General features: G+C 34.7%; 2 protein-coding genes and 1 long non-coding RNA gene across 4 annotated transcripts; all 3 read right to left on the bottom strand.

Annotated features, from left to right (window-relative positions):
* Positions 1-1,067: 1,067 nt before the first annotated feature.
* LOC7494791 (cytokinin riboside 5'-monophosphate phosphoribohydrolase LOG4) lies at positions 1,068-4,111 on the bottom strand. 2 transcript variants are annotated; one of them, XM_002311697.4, is made up of 4 exons: positions 3,552-4,111; positions 2,085-2,213; positions 1,747-1,931; positions 1,068-1,663 (listed from the first exon to the last, which is right to left on the bottom strand). In XM_002311697.4, the coding sequence occupies exons 1-4, from the start codon at positions 3,744-3,746 to the stop codon at positions 1,279-1,281; spliced, it is 894 nt and encodes a 297-aa protein (XP_002311733.3). In that variant the 5' UTR covers positions 3,747-4,111; the 3' UTR covers positions 1,068-1,278. The 2 variants fall into 2 exon arrangements, with proteins under 2 accessions (XP_002311733.3, XP_024463486.2); XM_024607718.2 differs by having other exon boundaries at positions 2,085-2,208; positions 3,552-3,692.
* Positions 4,112-6,597: 2,486 nt separating this feature from the next.
* Positions 6,598-16,823, bottom strand: LOC18101636 (serine/threonine protein phosphatase 2A 57 kDa regulatory subunit B' theta isoform). Its single transcript, XM_024607448.2, has 3 exons — positions 16,568-16,823; positions 14,755-16,444; positions 6,598-7,430 (listed from the first exon to the last, which is right to left on the bottom strand). The coding sequence occupies exons 2-3, from the start codon at positions 15,973-15,975 to the stop codon at positions 7,071-7,073; spliced, it is 1,581 nt and encodes a 526-aa protein (XP_024463216.1). The 5' UTR covers positions 15,976-16,444; positions 16,568-16,823; the 3' UTR covers positions 6,598-7,070.
* On the bottom strand, positions 8,427-12,440 carry LOC112328476 (uncharacterized). The gene is made up of 2 exons (XR_002983422.2): positions 8,761-12,440; positions 8,427-8,626 (listed from the first exon to the last, which is right to left on the bottom strand). It is a non-coding gene; the product is annotated as an uncharacterized LOC112328476 (long non-coding RNA).
* Positions 16,824-17,410: the final 587 nt, after the last annotated feature.

Raw genomic sequence — 17,410 nt, 5'->3', positions numbered from 1 at the left:
CTTTCCAGACATAGTTAAGTACATGCTTTGACTTTGAAATCTAATCCTTTATGCAAAATATCAGCTCATTAAATTAGTATGTGAATTGTCTGCCGGAGCGGCAACAACGGAAAAATATCTACCTTTATCGAAGCAAAAATATTTTTGAATAAAAAATAAGAGTTTCGTTAGCTTCCACTTATTTAATTTTTTTTGAGGTTTTGATGTATTTTCAAGCGGTTTTTTGTTTTTTAAAGTGTTTTTTATTTAAAAAATATATTAAAATAATATATTTTTAATTTTTAATTTCAGCATATTAAATGATATAAAAAAAATCAAAACATATTAAATGTTTTTTTTTACAGGGTTACAGTGGAATTTTGCTAAGAAAACACAAAATTCTGTGAAAAAAGGAATCAAAACAAAGCCATGCCCATGAATACTGGACTCACCACCTCACTTGAGCTGAGAGCAGTTGCGGTCCAGCACTTGATACATGTTGCTAACGTTGCTGCTTCTGCAATCTTGTGTGAAAGGCACACCCCATTTGCCAAGCCACTACAATCAAAGAAACTTGCCTGGATTCTATAGCTGCAGGCAGGAATTGTTTCAACATTTCTGTATCAGGATTTTTAAAACGTCAGAGAGGACGCATTTGATTCGAGCCTCAACATATTCAGCCCCGTGATCATTACATTCGATGGAAGAATTGCCTTTGAGTCTGCGCCTGCGGGCGGATAAAAATGAGTTGAGGTTTGAGACAGTGAGGTCTTAAGTAGCAGCGGACTTTCAGCGGCTTTGACAAGGTGATCCTGATCACCATAATCCCTTGGCTAAAAGAGAAGTAGTAGTGAAGTGTAAGATACTGGAATGAACTGATCCACAAGAGAGAGCTTCAGGGTTCGGTGCGAAGGGGCTTCGGAGAGTATATGTGCTTGCAACAAAATCTGGGCAGTACACAACATCTGCAACCCCTCTAACAAATCTTCCCGATCGAATCTAAACCTCTTTTGCTGATGCACTATGGCCAGTTGACTTATTCATAATAGTAGATAAAACAGGAACGATTTTGGTGAACATTTCCAACAGATTCAAAATCATGTCCAGCTTCTCAATAAAAACAAAAAAAGTTATGATCAAATTCATATTATGAACTATGCCAAGACATGCATTTTAAAGTGCATGATCGATCATAATCGTACAACATTTTCAATTTCACCCCTTTATTTTGCGCATATAATTTAAACAGGTAACATAAACCTCAGACAATCAATTGCATCTAAACTTTTTATCAAGAGATTATTCGATTTGCACGTGTAAGCTTACTTCACGTCTCTCTTCACCACTAGAAGGGAGGCCATAGAAATCTGCCAAGTAGGCCAGAGCTTCCGAGTTGTTTTCACAAATTTTCCACAGGGATGCAACTTCTCCTTTAGAGACAGTACCCCAATTCTCACAATCACCAAGAAAGTCTAAGAGCTTCTGGTAGTACGAGTCATAGTTCATCACAAGGAAGGGAACTGGAAGCTCTGATCCAATTCTTTGTAGTTGAATCAGTGTTAAAATCTCAAACATCTCATCTAAAGTACCAATTCCACCAGGAAGAGCAACTACAGCAGTCCTATCTGAACAACTACTCCTAACAGCAGCATCCACCAAACCATGCTTTCTTGCAGAAAAAAACCTACATTTTATTCAGAATGGTTCATGCAATTGTTAAGCCACCAAAACTATGATGATTATGTCTCCAGCAACTGCAACATTTACCTGCATGTAAGATAAGTTTCTGACGGTAGGTAAGAATGAAAATTCGAGGCCGTCCATTCGCCAGCTTCTTTAGCTATCTTAAATCCACCTACAGGCTTTCCTGCTTCAAGTGCGCCTTTAGTAGCAGCATCCATTAGGCCTGGACCAGCCCCAGTCCATGATGTGCAGTCCAAAAGATTTGCAACCTGCAGATTACACATAAAAGTCACTAAAACCCATTATGGAAATTTCATCCAAGGTGTTTCTTGAAAATGTTGAAGGCCAATAATTATGCATATTAATGTATGCTCTATAAAAATATAAAGGAACACAACAAGCAGGACAAGAATTGATATTACCTCTCTACCCAACTCTAGTGCTTGCGAATAATGTGGATGATCAGGTCCCATTCTCGAAGAACCCAAATAAACAACTCCCCTTCCAAGCCTATGTATGAGTTCATAGCATCTCCCTATCTCTTTTCTGATCTTCAAACACGAAAGCCAAATTATCAAACAAACATTTAACATTTTTTCACTACTTCATACAATCAAGTAAATGGTCAGCTAGTCAATATAGCAAACAACAGTAACCAGGAGCACAAGATTGACCTCTATAACCAAATCGAAGTATTTTTTAAGGAGAATCCAACAAATATGTTCTGTTGGATAGTAATATTTCCATAGAAATGCCCACAGTAGAAAGAATATGGCCAGACAAGGTATGATCGCAAATCATATCAATGAGACACCACAAGCTATATTCCTGATATTCCCAAGAGATAGTCCAGCAGGAAAATCATTTTGTTATACAAACAGCATGAAACTTGGATGCCAGATAGGCTGAGTTGAAGGAAAGTTTTTCAATAATAAAACTTGGAATACTGTGGATTTTGCTTCACCAACTGACCTGGACAGAAACTGCAACTGCAGACCCCACGTCAACTTCTATAGCAGCTATAAATGAGACATCTTCAGATAACTTAAAGTGGCCAGTAGAAGTATTTCGTGGATCGTGGTTATCAAAGAAAGGGACCACCAAAGACTAACGGAACTTATGAGCAATAAGCATAGTGCTTAAGCCTTGCATAATTATTTTACAGAAAGATTCACCGGGAGAATCTGTAACTTGTCATAACATTAGCTTCAATGGATTAAGCAAGGTAGCAGAAACCAAAATTTTGAAGTAAATGCACTCACTGAAGTGCTGAATCAAGCTAAACTAGTAGCCACATTAAGATGTTTTGATAGCTCCCTAAATTAAATCTTGACAAATAAACAAGTTTGCTGCAAGAATATCAACTGCTGGGAACTTAGAACGAGTTTCCTTATCCATTAATGCTTACATTGCTAAATAATTTGGATGTCCACTGTTTCTAAAAAATTCTACAAAAGAAGCAACAGCTTATGTTAGAACAAACCCTACTGTTTAAAATCAAGTCCTCCAATTGCAGAAAGCTTGCATTGCCTCCAATACTTTAATAATCAAGCATCGTGTCGCATGTTTTGTATCCCAAAACAAGTCCAAGAAATCTCCAAATCATTTTCATTCTCTCTCTGTCAAAGTTCTCCATTTCTATGTTGATTACCAATCTTCTATTGCTTCTACTAACCATAGTAGACTGCCTCACTACCCATACTCTATAAAGCAACCACAAACTACCTAGAAAACAGTCGAAGAGAATAAAGAGAAGTTCATTACAAATTTATTAAGCATTTGCAATATACTAATAAATGACACAAACTGAAAGGCCAAAGACCCTCAAGCAGAAGCAGAACACTTGTGGAGGAAAAATGTACAAGAGAACAATTAGAAAGTGTGATTACCTCGGTTGGGCTTGTTCTCTCATCAAAGTCAACCAATTCACTCTTGCAGAGTGAAACTCTTATTTTGCAAGGCTTATTAAATTCTGAGCACATAGTGCTAAGATTAAGCCTCTCTTTTCTACATAAAGGTGGAAACTTTCCAGTATTCCTCACCAAAACACGAGAACCCAGTGAACACCCAATTGAAAAACCCATCTTTGTATCTTCAATATGAATCAAGTTAAGTTAGTGTTGCTTCATACAAGGAAGTGGGCATGGATGCTTTAACTGTAACTTACAAGAAATGTAAAATAGAAACAATGGAGGTCAGCTTTTGAAAGGTGGGAAATAAAGATTCTGGGTTTCAGCAACTTGCTTGCTGCCGATTGCTAAATAAAGCGATGATGCCTCAAAATCAAGCGGGTTGTCAGTGGAAGTTCATTAAACCACGAGTTTGTTCCAAGTAGAGGTTGATTGATAGCGGACTTTGAAGGTTGGAATCTATAGCAGACAAGTAGAGAAGGATAGGAAAACCTGCAAAGTTTTATTAATTAGATTCCAAACGTTTCAAAAAACTCTGAATCGTATTTTTTTTAATTAAGATTTTTTTAACAATTTGTCAAATTTTATTTTCAAATTAATACTAGGATAAATATGTACATTAAACTGAAAATGTTAGTGTTTATCAACTATTTTACCCTTTATCTTTAAATTTACTCCATTTTAGTATGCCCACGTTAGATTTGTCTCTAAAAATTAATTAAATAACCAATTAATTTTACGATGTATATATATATATATATATATATATATTTGAGATGGATGAAAGTTGTGAAGATTGTTTGGAGTTGTTATATTTAAAGTATTTTTTATTTATAAATTTATCAAAATAATATTATTTTTATTTTTTAAAATTTATTTTTATATTAATATATCAAAATGATTTAAGAATAATTTAATTTTAAATAAAATAAATCTCAAATTTTAAATAAATAATATTTTAAAGGCAACATCAAACACACGACGCTAGGGTTCAAGAACACTTTTCAAACTTGTTTGATGACGCGATTCGATCCTAGAGATTAAGCTGTAAATCACTAACAGTGTAAATTGACTAAAGATCATATTTGAGAAATATAGGAAACATTAGGGACTTGATTGATGAAATTTATAGTTTGGGATGCAATTGAGAAAGAGTATATGGATTTGGAACTAAAATGATTCCTGAAAAAAGTTTGTGACAGCGTGTCCTTTTTTACCAATAATAATCAATTAATTGGGTGATTTTTTGAATTGATTTCTGATTCTTATCGCTTCCTGTGATAATTGGTAGTAAAGTTATTAAAATCGCGAATTAATTTTTAAAATTTTATTATTTTATGAGTTAATATATATTTAACTTGTCAAATTAGATTAAAAATTTGAAATTAGTAAAATCGGACTTTACTTGTGCAAAATCGGTAAACTCGGTCCGATTTTACGAGTTTATTAAATTTGTGATACGAACCAAGTCAGGTCCAAATTTAGCTTTAAAATATCTACTGACTAGTTTTGCGAGATTGAGCGTAACTTTCAAGCCATATATTGGATAAAACTAAAATTTTACACGAAAATATTACATACATGAAATATATTGTGGTAAATTTTCAGGTCAAATGAAGTTAAGAAACATAATATTTTAGAGGATCAAAGTTAGTAAACTAATATTGTCAAATATGTCAAACAAGACTTTCGTGTACTTTTTGGGACATATCTAGAGCTATCGGTACAATTTTGCTTCGATTAAAGTTGTGATAGAAATTAGACATCTGAAATTTTTCAATTATATATCGTAGGCTAAAAAATTAAAGATGTTTGAAATCAAGACTCAAATCTGCCAAGAATATGTAAAAATTGAAGATTTAAGCTACATGGAGGAATTTTAATATGAAGACTTTTTTTATTATTCTATTCTATTTATTTATTTTTAAATAATTATTTTTAATTTGAATTTTTTTTCTAGTGCATTAGAGATTGTTTAGGGGTTTATTTTATTATTTAATTTATATTAGTTAATTATTAATTTAAACTCATTAGCTTGCAACCTAAAAGAGGTTTATCAAGACTTATTATGATGGGAACAACCAGATTGTCACTAGGTTTTTATGTGTTTCCTACCTTTCAGTGATTCTCCTGTATTGAGAAATTTTGTCCTGAAACTTTTTTTTTTTTCATGTCATTAATTTATTGATTTATACTATCTATCTCTCTTGTTTTATTTAAATCACTCATTGATTATAATATTGTTGATTTATTTTATCAGATTTTAATGTAATTTAATTTCTTAGCTAGAATTATCAATATATAATTAATTAAAAAAAATATTTATAATTTTATAATTTAAACTTACTAACCGAGTTTATATTGTATTTTTAATGTAATAGGAGGATAACAAGAAAGTTAGGGATTCTTCACGTAATTTTATCGAAAAAAGTTCTATGCTGCTAGCTGTCCCAAGTGAAGAATTTTGTGAAATAGTAAAAATATTCCTACTTGTTTGCATCTGATGCCTTTCATTTAATTTCATTAAAATAAAATTATGCCAAGAAAGTTTTTTTTTTTTTTTCTATTTATGTCTTTAAAAAGATCCCACTTTTTGGCTTTATATGTTTACAATATATATATATATATATATATATAGAAACTGCTAGTTTATGTTTAGTTAATGTTTTAAAACAAAGAATAAAAATATAAAAAAAAATATAATTAGTGGAGAAAATAAAAACAAAAACATTAAATAAATATATTTATAAAACAATTTTAAAATAAATTTCTACCCAAAGTGATCCATCTAAAGAAATCCTGCTGCCAATTAACCCAATTCAATTCTATCATATCAGATATCATTTGTAATTATAATAGTATTTTTCATTTAAAAATATATATCAAAATAATATTATTTTATTATTTTTTAAATTTTATTTTTAACGTCATATATCAAAATAATTCAAATTTATATAAAAAAAATTAAAACAAAAAGATAATTAAAAATTTTTAAAAACAATTTTTAAACACAAAAACAACGATGTAACAGGCTCAATCCACACCCGCAAAAGGTTCCACTCTTACACAATAAAATACATATGATACATGCAAATAAGAAATGAGATCAAAGTACTTGGTAGATACACAAGACGTGGGCTAAAATCAAGACAGTTCTTAGATCACCTGTGATCTGTAGCTCCTCCATGAGTTACAGCGGAAACTAACAAAATTACTAGTTTTATCCTCCCTTCATCATCAACGTGAGTCCAGCTACTAACTCTTGGTCTGACCCAGTATACAGTCCCCGTGCAAATGGCAGAATTGCCAGCTACATTGCTGCACAAAGATATCACCACCTGAACACCTTGACGCTGGCAACCAGATAAAAAATTGGTGGGGCAACAAAGAAATCGGGCTTGGATCCGTGAGAATACCAAACTCTTGAGCATAATGACCATCTTGCTGCTCCCAGACCAATCAATGGAATTTGAATAATTTATACATATGGATTGATATCTAGCTGGACGATGTTAAGGTGGGTATAGCATGGGGAACAAGGACTGCTTCACTGCTCGCAGCTTTAGTTGCGGCAATCTCTTCTAAGCGCTTCCAGGTGGCTTCTTGTTTTGTTTTGAACTCCTCTGCCTTCGCTTCTTTTTCTTGAAACTGGCGCAAGCACTCCTCGAACAGCTCGGGGTCAGTATCAGCAAAAATCTTGCGAACATTAACTGTTAAGCTCTGCACCACCTGATTCCAGTGGTTACGTCCATTTTTCTCCAGGGCAGGGAAGATAATGGGGAGTATAGCTTTGCTGTTCTGTCTAATTAAGTTCTCGATATGATCATTGTTCCACAAGTACAAAGCCCTTTCGGCCACCTGTAAGAGCAAGAATCAGTAAACTCACCTTTGAGTTAGGAATTGCTGTGAATGATGCGGGAATTATAAGAGGTCGACCAAAATCAGAATACTTTTTTTTGAGAAGAAAATGGTAAAACAGAAGATAATCATGACTTTACAATAAGAGCAGACATCATTACAGAGCCTCCTCAAGAAGAAGCCTCAGCTGAGAGGAAATTAATTCAGCAATGAAGAAATTAATTCCAAAAAAAGGTGACCCTGCCACTGATATAGCAATTCCCAAACTAAGAAGAGAGGATCAAAAACAGTTCCACAGAAACTAGTTTACATGACAATGTAACCAATCTCCACAGGCGTTACATTTAGGAATTAAAAATAACAAATGCTGCAAGCACAATCTGAAATTATCACCTTCACACCATGACTGCTTTACTGCACACCTACGCAACTGCCAGCACATAACCTAGTCGCCACCCACCACTCAATCACCCTAACAACACCTGTAGAGCCACCAAATTAATAACTACTCCCATGTGATACCGTCCGTCATTGTTATCACTCATGATACCATAATTGGCACACATACCATCATTTTTGCCAAGTCTAATTTCAAGGCTACCACTGATATGGAACTTATAATCACACATGGCCCACTGTTGAAATAAGTACATGTGGCAAAATCCAGACAAGGGCCAGGAAACAGAAGCAAAAATGACACTTCATATACAGATCTCTACTGCCAGAGCATTCCAAGAAAGAAGGCTTGATCCTAAAAATTGAAGCCCAATGGAAGGGTTTTTTTTTTTCATTGTTCTCTGCAAATAGCTACTTGATTTGTCTTTTTTTTCTTCTATAAAATTGCAGTCATCCGTCCAATCATGAAAGAAAGCATCCCCCCCCATGGGGGGGCAATCATGAAAGAAGAAATCCCCTTGGTGCAGGGAGATGCCATTTAATTTTCAAGGTTTGTCAACTAAAGATGCACTCAGTACTAACCTTCAGCCTGAACTAATATTTATATGAAAAGAGAAGATTTTATAGAAAGAAGTGTACAAAAGATTATTGGTGCAAAAGGCATCATCCAATCCAGCTAAGCAACGATAAAAAACACAAAATCAAGGACATTCCGATTCGTTTTGAGTATATGTGAGAGAAGTGCCCTAAAGACACCTGCAGCATGACCCCCCTAGGAAATGAGAAAAAACAATCCTAACCTGTGGTTGCTCATATGATGGCCACTGGAGGCTTACATGGTCGTTAACTTCAGGGCCCGTGGGATTAGTCGAGGTGCGCGCAAGCTGGCCCGGACACCCACGTTAAACTAAAAAAAAAAAAATACAATCCTAACCTGCAAGAATGGTCTGAACTAATAAAGAACCAGTAGTGCCCCCCTTTCAGCATAGGGTACAAACAATATGTGTATTATATGTTGCACACACCCTTGCGATGATTTAGAGAAGTTTACAACATTCAAGAAATCATCAAACAAGCAAAGGAAATGATTCGCAAAGGTCAAGAACGAAGAACTTCTAAATATAACGGTTATCGACTTCGACAATCAAGATTTTGTAATAGGGTCCAACAATTGGTATCAGAGCTTGTGCTCTTACTATAAGACTTAACCGTCTTAGAGTTAAAGATCATTGACTTTAATGAATTAGATTTTCTAGAACAATAGTATATGAAGATAATATAGACTCACCTAGCTCAAACTTCATTGAACAAGATGAAGATGTTGATGTGAGTTTTGATGACTTAATTACCTTATGTGAAGCCTTGCATAAAAAGAACAAGATGTATAGAAAGATTAATAAAAAACTTGGAAAAGATGCATGAAAATTTGAAAACTGAAAATAATAATTTGCTTGAAAAATGTGATAGATTAACACAAGTAAATGAATCATTATGTGGTATTGATAGTTGTTCCTCATCATTAAAGGATTTGAAAAATCAAAATGGTGCTCTTAGAAAACAAGTTGAAGACTTCACTTCAACTTTAGCCAAGTTTACTCAAGATAGAGATAACTTGGATGTTTTGTTAGGAGGACAAAATAAGAGCCTAAATAAAAGTGGTTTAGGTTTTAATTGTGTACAAAAACAAAAATCCAATGAGCATGTTAATCAATCTATCATGTATAGTAATTTTTCTATATGTAATTTTTGCAATAAGAAAGGTTATTTATCGCATAAATATAGATTAAAAAAAATATCATTCCTAAAAATATGATGTGGGTACTGAAAGGTACAATGCCTAACAAACAAGAACTTAATGTTAAAAAGGATACCTAAAAATGCTTATCGCAGGAATTCTAGGAATGGAGGAGCAAGGAAAGGGTTCCGACAAAGAAGGAACACTAGTCATGATCAACAAAGCCTCAATTCCATAATCTACAATTGAGAGGCAACTTGCAAAGGAAAAACCAATGGCAAAGGCAAGAAACGCCTTACTTCCATAAAAGCCAAGTTAAAAGAAACCCGCAGTGGAAGAATTATGGTAGAAGAAATGTGCAACAATGACGTTTAAGGCCTCAACCCTAAAGATATCAAATGGGAGGTAACCGACATTAAAGGCACATAGGAGGACAACCAAGACCTATAAACAAAAGGCCTTTAGGAAGGCCAAATCCTTTGGTCCAGAATATCAACCAAGGACCAAAAAAAATGTGTATCAATCTCAACAATATATAAGGCTATGGAGAAATGTGTGTCCGGTACACAAAGATCAAAGGTACATGAAGCCAATGCCAAGATTCCAACCACAATACGGCTATCATCACCAAGATGATTCCACAAGGTTTTTAGGAGAATGGACAAGCCTTTCAACAACCAATGGTGATTGCATTCAACCTAGTAGAAAACTACTACTAGAGGTTAGTGATCTAAACTTTAGTTCATTTATTTTAGATTAGTTAGTTTTTGTATGACACACTAAAAGCATGATAGTAACATTTAAACCTGAACTATATGCTTGCGTTGTTTGTGCATACAAGTGCTCCACCAATCACTATGATATAGCTAGAGAATTGTTGGAAACTAATTGGTGGTTGTCCAGGCAATCTTACAATTTTGCTAGCTTCAAGGAGGGACTTGATCCTTGATCACAAGAGGATTACGATGATTTCCATCCATGCTTGAATGAATTGTTGCATGTTTATGAAAGAAAGGAGAGTCTTGCTATGTGAGATGATTTTAGAGCTAGCTTGGTGGTGCATTTCTTATAGTAATTATGTGGGATTCAATGGGGCAGGCCATTCTTTGTTATGGATATGGAATAATATGGAAGAAAAGGGATTGATTAGGAATAATAGACCATTCATGCCTTTTGTTTCGGTGCAACATGTAGTTCACCGCAATACCAAATGTAGCCTTAGTAGAAAAGTGGTACAATGAGACTAGAAAAAGAAAAAAAGATGAAAGAAAACAGGTGTTGATGCTAGAAAATGTGGTCATGGAATTAATTTTAGGGAAAGTGGAGCACTCGAAAAACCTTCTTCAAATGTTGATTGAGGTTGAGGTGAAGGCATAGGTGGTTGGCCTATTTTTAAGGATCTTTTGTCTTGGACCTAGTTTTAATTTTCTTGCACTAAGTTCCTTTAAAGGATCATAAATCCACACATCATCAACATAAAACATCCCTCATTCTCTTAACTTTGCGGCATTATAAATATGATCTCTTCCAATATTATGTTCATCCTTATATTCTATAATATTCAATCAAAAGCAATGAAAATCTTAGTTATAATAGCTCCACATACTTAAGTCCTTATTTACATTCATTTGATAACATTGCTCATATGCTTCAAAATCATGTAAGCTAAATCAAATGGTTTTCCATCCACAATACAAGTCATAATCCACAGATCTATAAATTTTAATTCTTTTTTGTGCCCTCCTTTAGGCAACAAAATTCAACTAACTATTGAATGCAAAATATACATATTACAAGATAAAGACATTGCAATAGCTCTTTCTTCATCATCTAAAATTCTCCCAAAAACTAATCTCATTTGCTCAAAGAGATGTTGGTGTGTTTGGTGCTTCATTAAATTGGTGAGAGGCAAAAGTTCTAGTAAAATCTCCCCTAATAATCTCCAAAATCTGAACTAGGACATTTGAGTTTAAATATATTTTAACTCCATGGGCATAACTACTAATATAAATATCATCATCTTTCTCTTCAACACTCGAATTTGCATAAAACATCGATATGACATTTATATTAACTATTCCAACCAATATTCTCAAAGTAATTTAACACATTCATCCTTCTAAAATCACCTTAATCCACATATCTTGGTGGAGCAATTTGTCTAGTTTTGAAATCTTCGTTGTATCTCTTTTTTGCATCTTCGAAAACAAAGAGATAGTCATCGAATCTTTGAACACTCCTCCTTGATGAGATCTTCACTCTAGGCATTGTTCTTCAATAGGAATTCGAGAGAATACAAAGTTGGACTTTTGATTTTATAGGTGTTTGAACACAAATAATCCTAATATAGATGATTCTAAGGAGTTTTGAGTTAGGATTTAGTGTTTAATTGAAGTATAAAAACTTTAGGGAAGGTTTTTGGGGGTTTAGGGTTTGTAGAAAGAGAGAAATACTAAAGAAATTGAAAGAAGTCGGGTTTTTGAAGAGAGAAGGGCTGATGCAGTTTTTATACTGCACAAAACAGTCTGATCGTTTTGATAATCGGTTAGACTGATTTGGAGAAATGGTCTGACCTTTTTTTGAAATGATCTTGTAGTTTTGCCTACGGCCCAAAATCATGATTTTTCACGTTTTCACTAGTTTCTTCCACAATTCAATCCTAGTTGATCCTAACCATATTTCTCCACATATATGGTAATCTAAACCTCAACAAGTCACATCAATGATCAAACGACTCAAATTTTGATGATTGATCGATTCTCATATTGCTCAAGTTTTAACACTTGTATGCACAAACAATGCAAGCATGTTTAAGTGTTACTGTCATGCTTTTAGTGTGTCATACAAAATTTAACTAAACTAAAATAAATGAACTAAAGTTTATATCACTAACCTCTAATAGTAGTTCCCTACTAGGTTGAATGGCATCACCATTGGTTGTTGAAAGGCTTGTCCATTCTTCCAAAAACCTTGTGGAATCATCTTGGTGCTTGGTGATGATATCTGCATTGTGATCGAAATCTTGGCATTGGCTTCATGTACCCTTAATCTCCATGTACCGGATACACATTTCTCTATGGCCTTGTATATCATTGAGATCGATATATAGTTTTTCTTAGTCCTTGGTTGATATTTTGGATCATAAGATTTGTCCTTCTAAAAAACCTTGTGTTTGGCTGAGAGTAAAGAAGGAAGTGGAAAAAACAGCCACCAGAGCAAAACCTGACATTTTTTTTGGTACACAGGCCGCTCATTTATAGCGGCGGTGTCAAGAGGAATAAAACTCCATCTTGGAAGCAAGATTTTGGTCACCATATATCGCTGGACAAAAATCAGAGAAGCATTCGCGCATGTCCCCGTGAACATCAAGCACAACCTACTTTCTAGAATTAATTAATATTTTATATATGCCTAAATACTAAATCGCCCTTGATCATACTTGATAATCACAAAAAACCTAAATGGAAAAGACATGAAAACCCCTTGACCCAAGGCAAAGACAATTAATTCAAGGACATTTCAGTAATTTTATTGTGCATTTGAAATGAAAAATTAAAAATTTCTAAGCCTATCAACGCATGATTTTTTTGTCTCTAAGGATATATTAGTCATTCTACTATTCAAAAAACTACAAAAAGACTATTATACCACCACTGCCAAAGTCAACTGTGTTATGTTTATAAGGGGAAAATAGTCATTTTACTATTCCAATCCACAATGCCAATTAAGTTTATAGCAACAACAAAAAAACACACTACAGTAATTCTACTACCCTTTCTAGTTTCTTTTAATTTAGTAAAATCCTCTTAGCGTCCCCAGCATAACTCTTTTAAAGAGGATCAGTTCAGTAGAAAACTAGTCATCAAAGATAATATGGTTATTATCAGTCAGAAGAAAAAGATAAGGAGAACCCAAAGCTACAACTATTTCTCCATTATTGTCTGGGAGATGTTATTTGAATGCTACTCCACAATTTTTCCACAAAAATCCAATGCACAGGAAGATACCTAGATGTTTCTTTGCACCTCAGGGAATATAATAGACCTCCATATAAGCCCAGGAATCAAAATTTACAAGCTTAGTAACCCCAAGCCAGGAAAAACAATGTTCTTCCTGTTCCCTGTCACAAAGTCAGTAAAAGAAAAGCCAGCAGAAGAATGATAACTATAATCTTTTGCCGATTTGATCCCAAGAAATACAATCTCAATGTGTATATATGCGTTATTTTCTAAGGCATAAATCAAAGCTAACCAAAACAATTTGACCACGAAAAAATATATGCCTTAGATTGCATAAACACTTCCTAAAGCACCATATTAGAACGACAGAAAATGGCACAAAGATATTGGAAAGAGACAAAAATCTTAAACAGCTTACCGATAGCCTGGAAGTGGAACTAAATCTAAAACAAAATGCAAATGCTTTAAGTTTTGACAGAAAATGTAAATCGCCATTTTGAGGGATGTTGTTAGTTCTATCTCTTTAGTGATACTAATAATTATAATGAATCATTGATTGGAGAGACAGGTGCAGACACTTCACAATTTGACATGGGTGATGTGGCTAGAGCATCTGAAGCTGGAGAAGTGAGATCCACAGAGTAAACAAGATTGAGAACAACTGCAAAGGCATCAAATTCTCGAAGTATAAAAGGATCAAAATATAAAGAAGCACATTTTGGCTTGAAAGACGATTATTTGGATGAAGTGGTAGATTGAGAGGAGAGCATGGATGATGATTTAGTGGATGTTGATGAAGAGCAAAGCATTAGCTCCTTAAATTATTGTATCTCATCTTTTAAGACTTGTTTAATTCAATGTTATTATGGTTATCTATGATGTGATATTTCGCTTGCAGCTTTGATTAATTGATTTTACTGTAGTCATGTATACTTTCATTAGTAGCATCTCTCTTGACTCAGGCAAGCACCTAGGCTCACGCTTGGCACCTCAAGTGCTAGCAGACCTTGTCACCTTAAGGCGCCTTGCAATTTGACAACACTGAACGTGACCATGTAGGACCATTCCTCCTACTATGACCGAAAGGATGCAGATGTCTCAAACACTTGAAAAGCATTTACTATGAAAGAAACAGACAAAAAGTTCTCGATGCATGTTTCCATATATAGAAGTTAATTTCATGAAGGAAACGAAAAATTCTCAAAGCAGGTGAAGATATTTTATGGTTTATTACCTGGAAGTGTGAACTGCTCAAGCAATGAGCTACTTGACGAAACAGGGGTACCATACATCTTTGAAATTCTGCAGGCTGAGTTGCTTCTAAGACTTCCTCCAGCTCACTTAGGAACATGACCTCCTTGGAACTATTAGTAATTGGCCAGTATTTTAACAAACCCCTTATAACAGTATCAGTAAGCTTGCAGTCTTTCTCCACGAACTGTGTAATGGAGTATGATAATTGCTGGTGGTACATTGGTAAACACCTTGGCTTGTGAAGAGGGATCAATGCCCGAACAAGGAACAATTTGTGTTCTTCTTTTAGCGGCAAAGCAAACCCATTGATTATGCTACCCAAAACCTCTAAAAGCTCAGCAATCCCATTATGCTTCTCTGTCTCAAAAATAAAACGGAAGAAGATATTATTGATAGCCTTCCTGATGAATGGGCGATGCACCATAAATTTTCCATAGATACGATGTAGAATTGTCTTCAGATACTCTCTCTCCCTTGGATCCTCAGAATCAAAGAGATCTAACAACTTGAGAACAAATGCGTGATCAACATACCTCTTAGCCAACTTTGCATCTGTCTCGGGTGATGCTACAAATCTAAGAAAGAATTCATACACGATCTGTAGGTGTGGCCATGCCGGGTCCATCATGGGCTCCTCTTCTTCTAAATCAAAGGCCTCTGATAACTTATTCTCCCGGGGGTGTGGAGTAAGCGGCCTAAACAAATTAACTGATACCATCTTTATAACTTCTTGCATGACAGTTTCCGTGAACTTCCCATTTGCAGAAGTAACATAATCCACAAGCTCAAGCAGAGTCTGGCGCTTGATGTCCTTTTCTTTCAAATTCTTAGTAGGGTCAGTGAAGTCGAACACCACACAACACAAGTTGAGCTTTCTAATAAACAAGTTTTGCTTCTCAGAGTTCGGGACATCCCTAAATCCAGGCAATGCTTCATACGGAGCAGGCACTGAACTGCCATTCAGCTTCGGATTCACAACCTGGGTAGGCTTCATTCCATGACTATAACCTAAATGCGGAGCAGAATCAGGACCAGGAGGAGACGAATTGTTTAAAGTTCCAGGCCTGTTGCTCTGGAAATCACTAGTGCTTTTAGAAGCAGATGAAGTACTTGAAGGGGCAACAGATGGACCCCCAAATTCGCGATTCTCAGATGACTTCGAAGGCTTCTTCGGAAGCCTACCAAGTATTTGTTTGATCATAACTAAAAAATCTTCTACGCACACAAGGATCAAAGTTGCCGCTAACCCAGGTGTATACAGATTGTCTTCTGAAGCAGGTTTCAGTCCATTAAAGGACAGTACAAACCCAACCTCAAATTCAGAGAAGAGCAGCCAGATGCATGGAATCCATATCAAAGGAAACCACAGAAGAAACAAAACCCAGTATTTCTATCATAAATTAAACAAAACCCAGAAGCATTTTTTATTAGAGAAATCACATCATCGACTCGGTTGTCTGTCCTTTATGGCTCTTTAAAAAGATAAAAGGAAATCCAAAAATGGGAATCGAGAGAGAACATTTGACTTGAAATTCAAAAAAAAAAAATTAAACAAAGCAGATGCAGAGAGTGAAGCTATGGAAAATCATATGAATACACACAGACACGTCAGTAGTAACTCCTCTGTTGAATTCTTGCAGAGCGAAAAATAGCTGAATCAGACATCTCATCTGGGTTCGATCACAAACAACAAAGTAGCATTTATTATAATATTTGACAAAATCAAAATCAAAAAATTTAGGGGATGGAAAGTAAACAGAAAAACAAAAAGAAGAATGTTTGATGCTACTTACAGAAGCAGCAGTGACTTCAACAAGAAGCACAGCTATGAAAAAAGCTTTTCCTTTTTTTTCTTTTTCCTCGATTACTTTGGGCCAGAGATGAGACAAACACAGAGAGACCAAAGTGACCAAACACAAAGTGGCTTGGGGAGATCAAAGTGACCAAACCAACCCTTAACATTCACAGTTTCTAATCTTGTATCCATCCGAACAGTGGTTTTAAGGATAATTAATAATATTATTAACATTAATAATAAAATATTTAGGTGTGTTTTTCAATACTTTTTATTAAGAACTATTTATCGTGAGGCTTAATGTCTAACACATATCTATTAAACATGATTAAGGTTCGGAATAGCTTCTTAGTTATTAAAAAAAATCAACAATGTTCTTGAGGGCACACAAACTTGGTTAAACAAGGCAATTACCTTAAACTTAATCCATGGGACCATGATAAATTTGGAAAACCATCTACATCACAAGCCGCTTTCCTTCGTGTTCTTCTTTTCTATTTTGTTTTTTGACTCTTTTTTTCAAGTTAATTTTTAAAAATTAAGGCTTCAGGCATTCAATCAACAACGAGAAGCTTAGCTACTAGTTTGGATCCATGCTGTATATACAAAGTGTACTTAATCAGAGATTCAACTCAAAGTTCAAAACTTGCTTTAGGTTTCAGACATCTTTAACTATCCTCGTTCTGAGGATTCTTTTTTTCAAGTTAAAGAAGCTTGCTTAACTTTTACTGATGTTGTTCAAATTAAACAAAGCAGGTCAAGAATCTAAAGTAGTTTCAAGATCATACTGGTTTGTTTGTAATTGGTTTTAACCAAGGCAAGTAGGATCTTAGGGGGACAA

This window comes from Populus trichocarpa, chromosome 8, assembly GCF_000002775.5.
Source record: "Populus trichocarpa isolate Nisqually-1 chromosome 8, P.trichocarpa_v4.1, whole genome shotgun sequence".
Lineage (NCBI taxonomy): Eukaryota > Viridiplantae > Streptophyta > Magnoliopsida > Malpighiales > Salicaceae > Populus > Populus trichocarpa.
The sequence above is the reverse complement of the archived record's forward strand: the minus strand, read 5'-3'. Positions and strand labels throughout refer to the sequence as shown.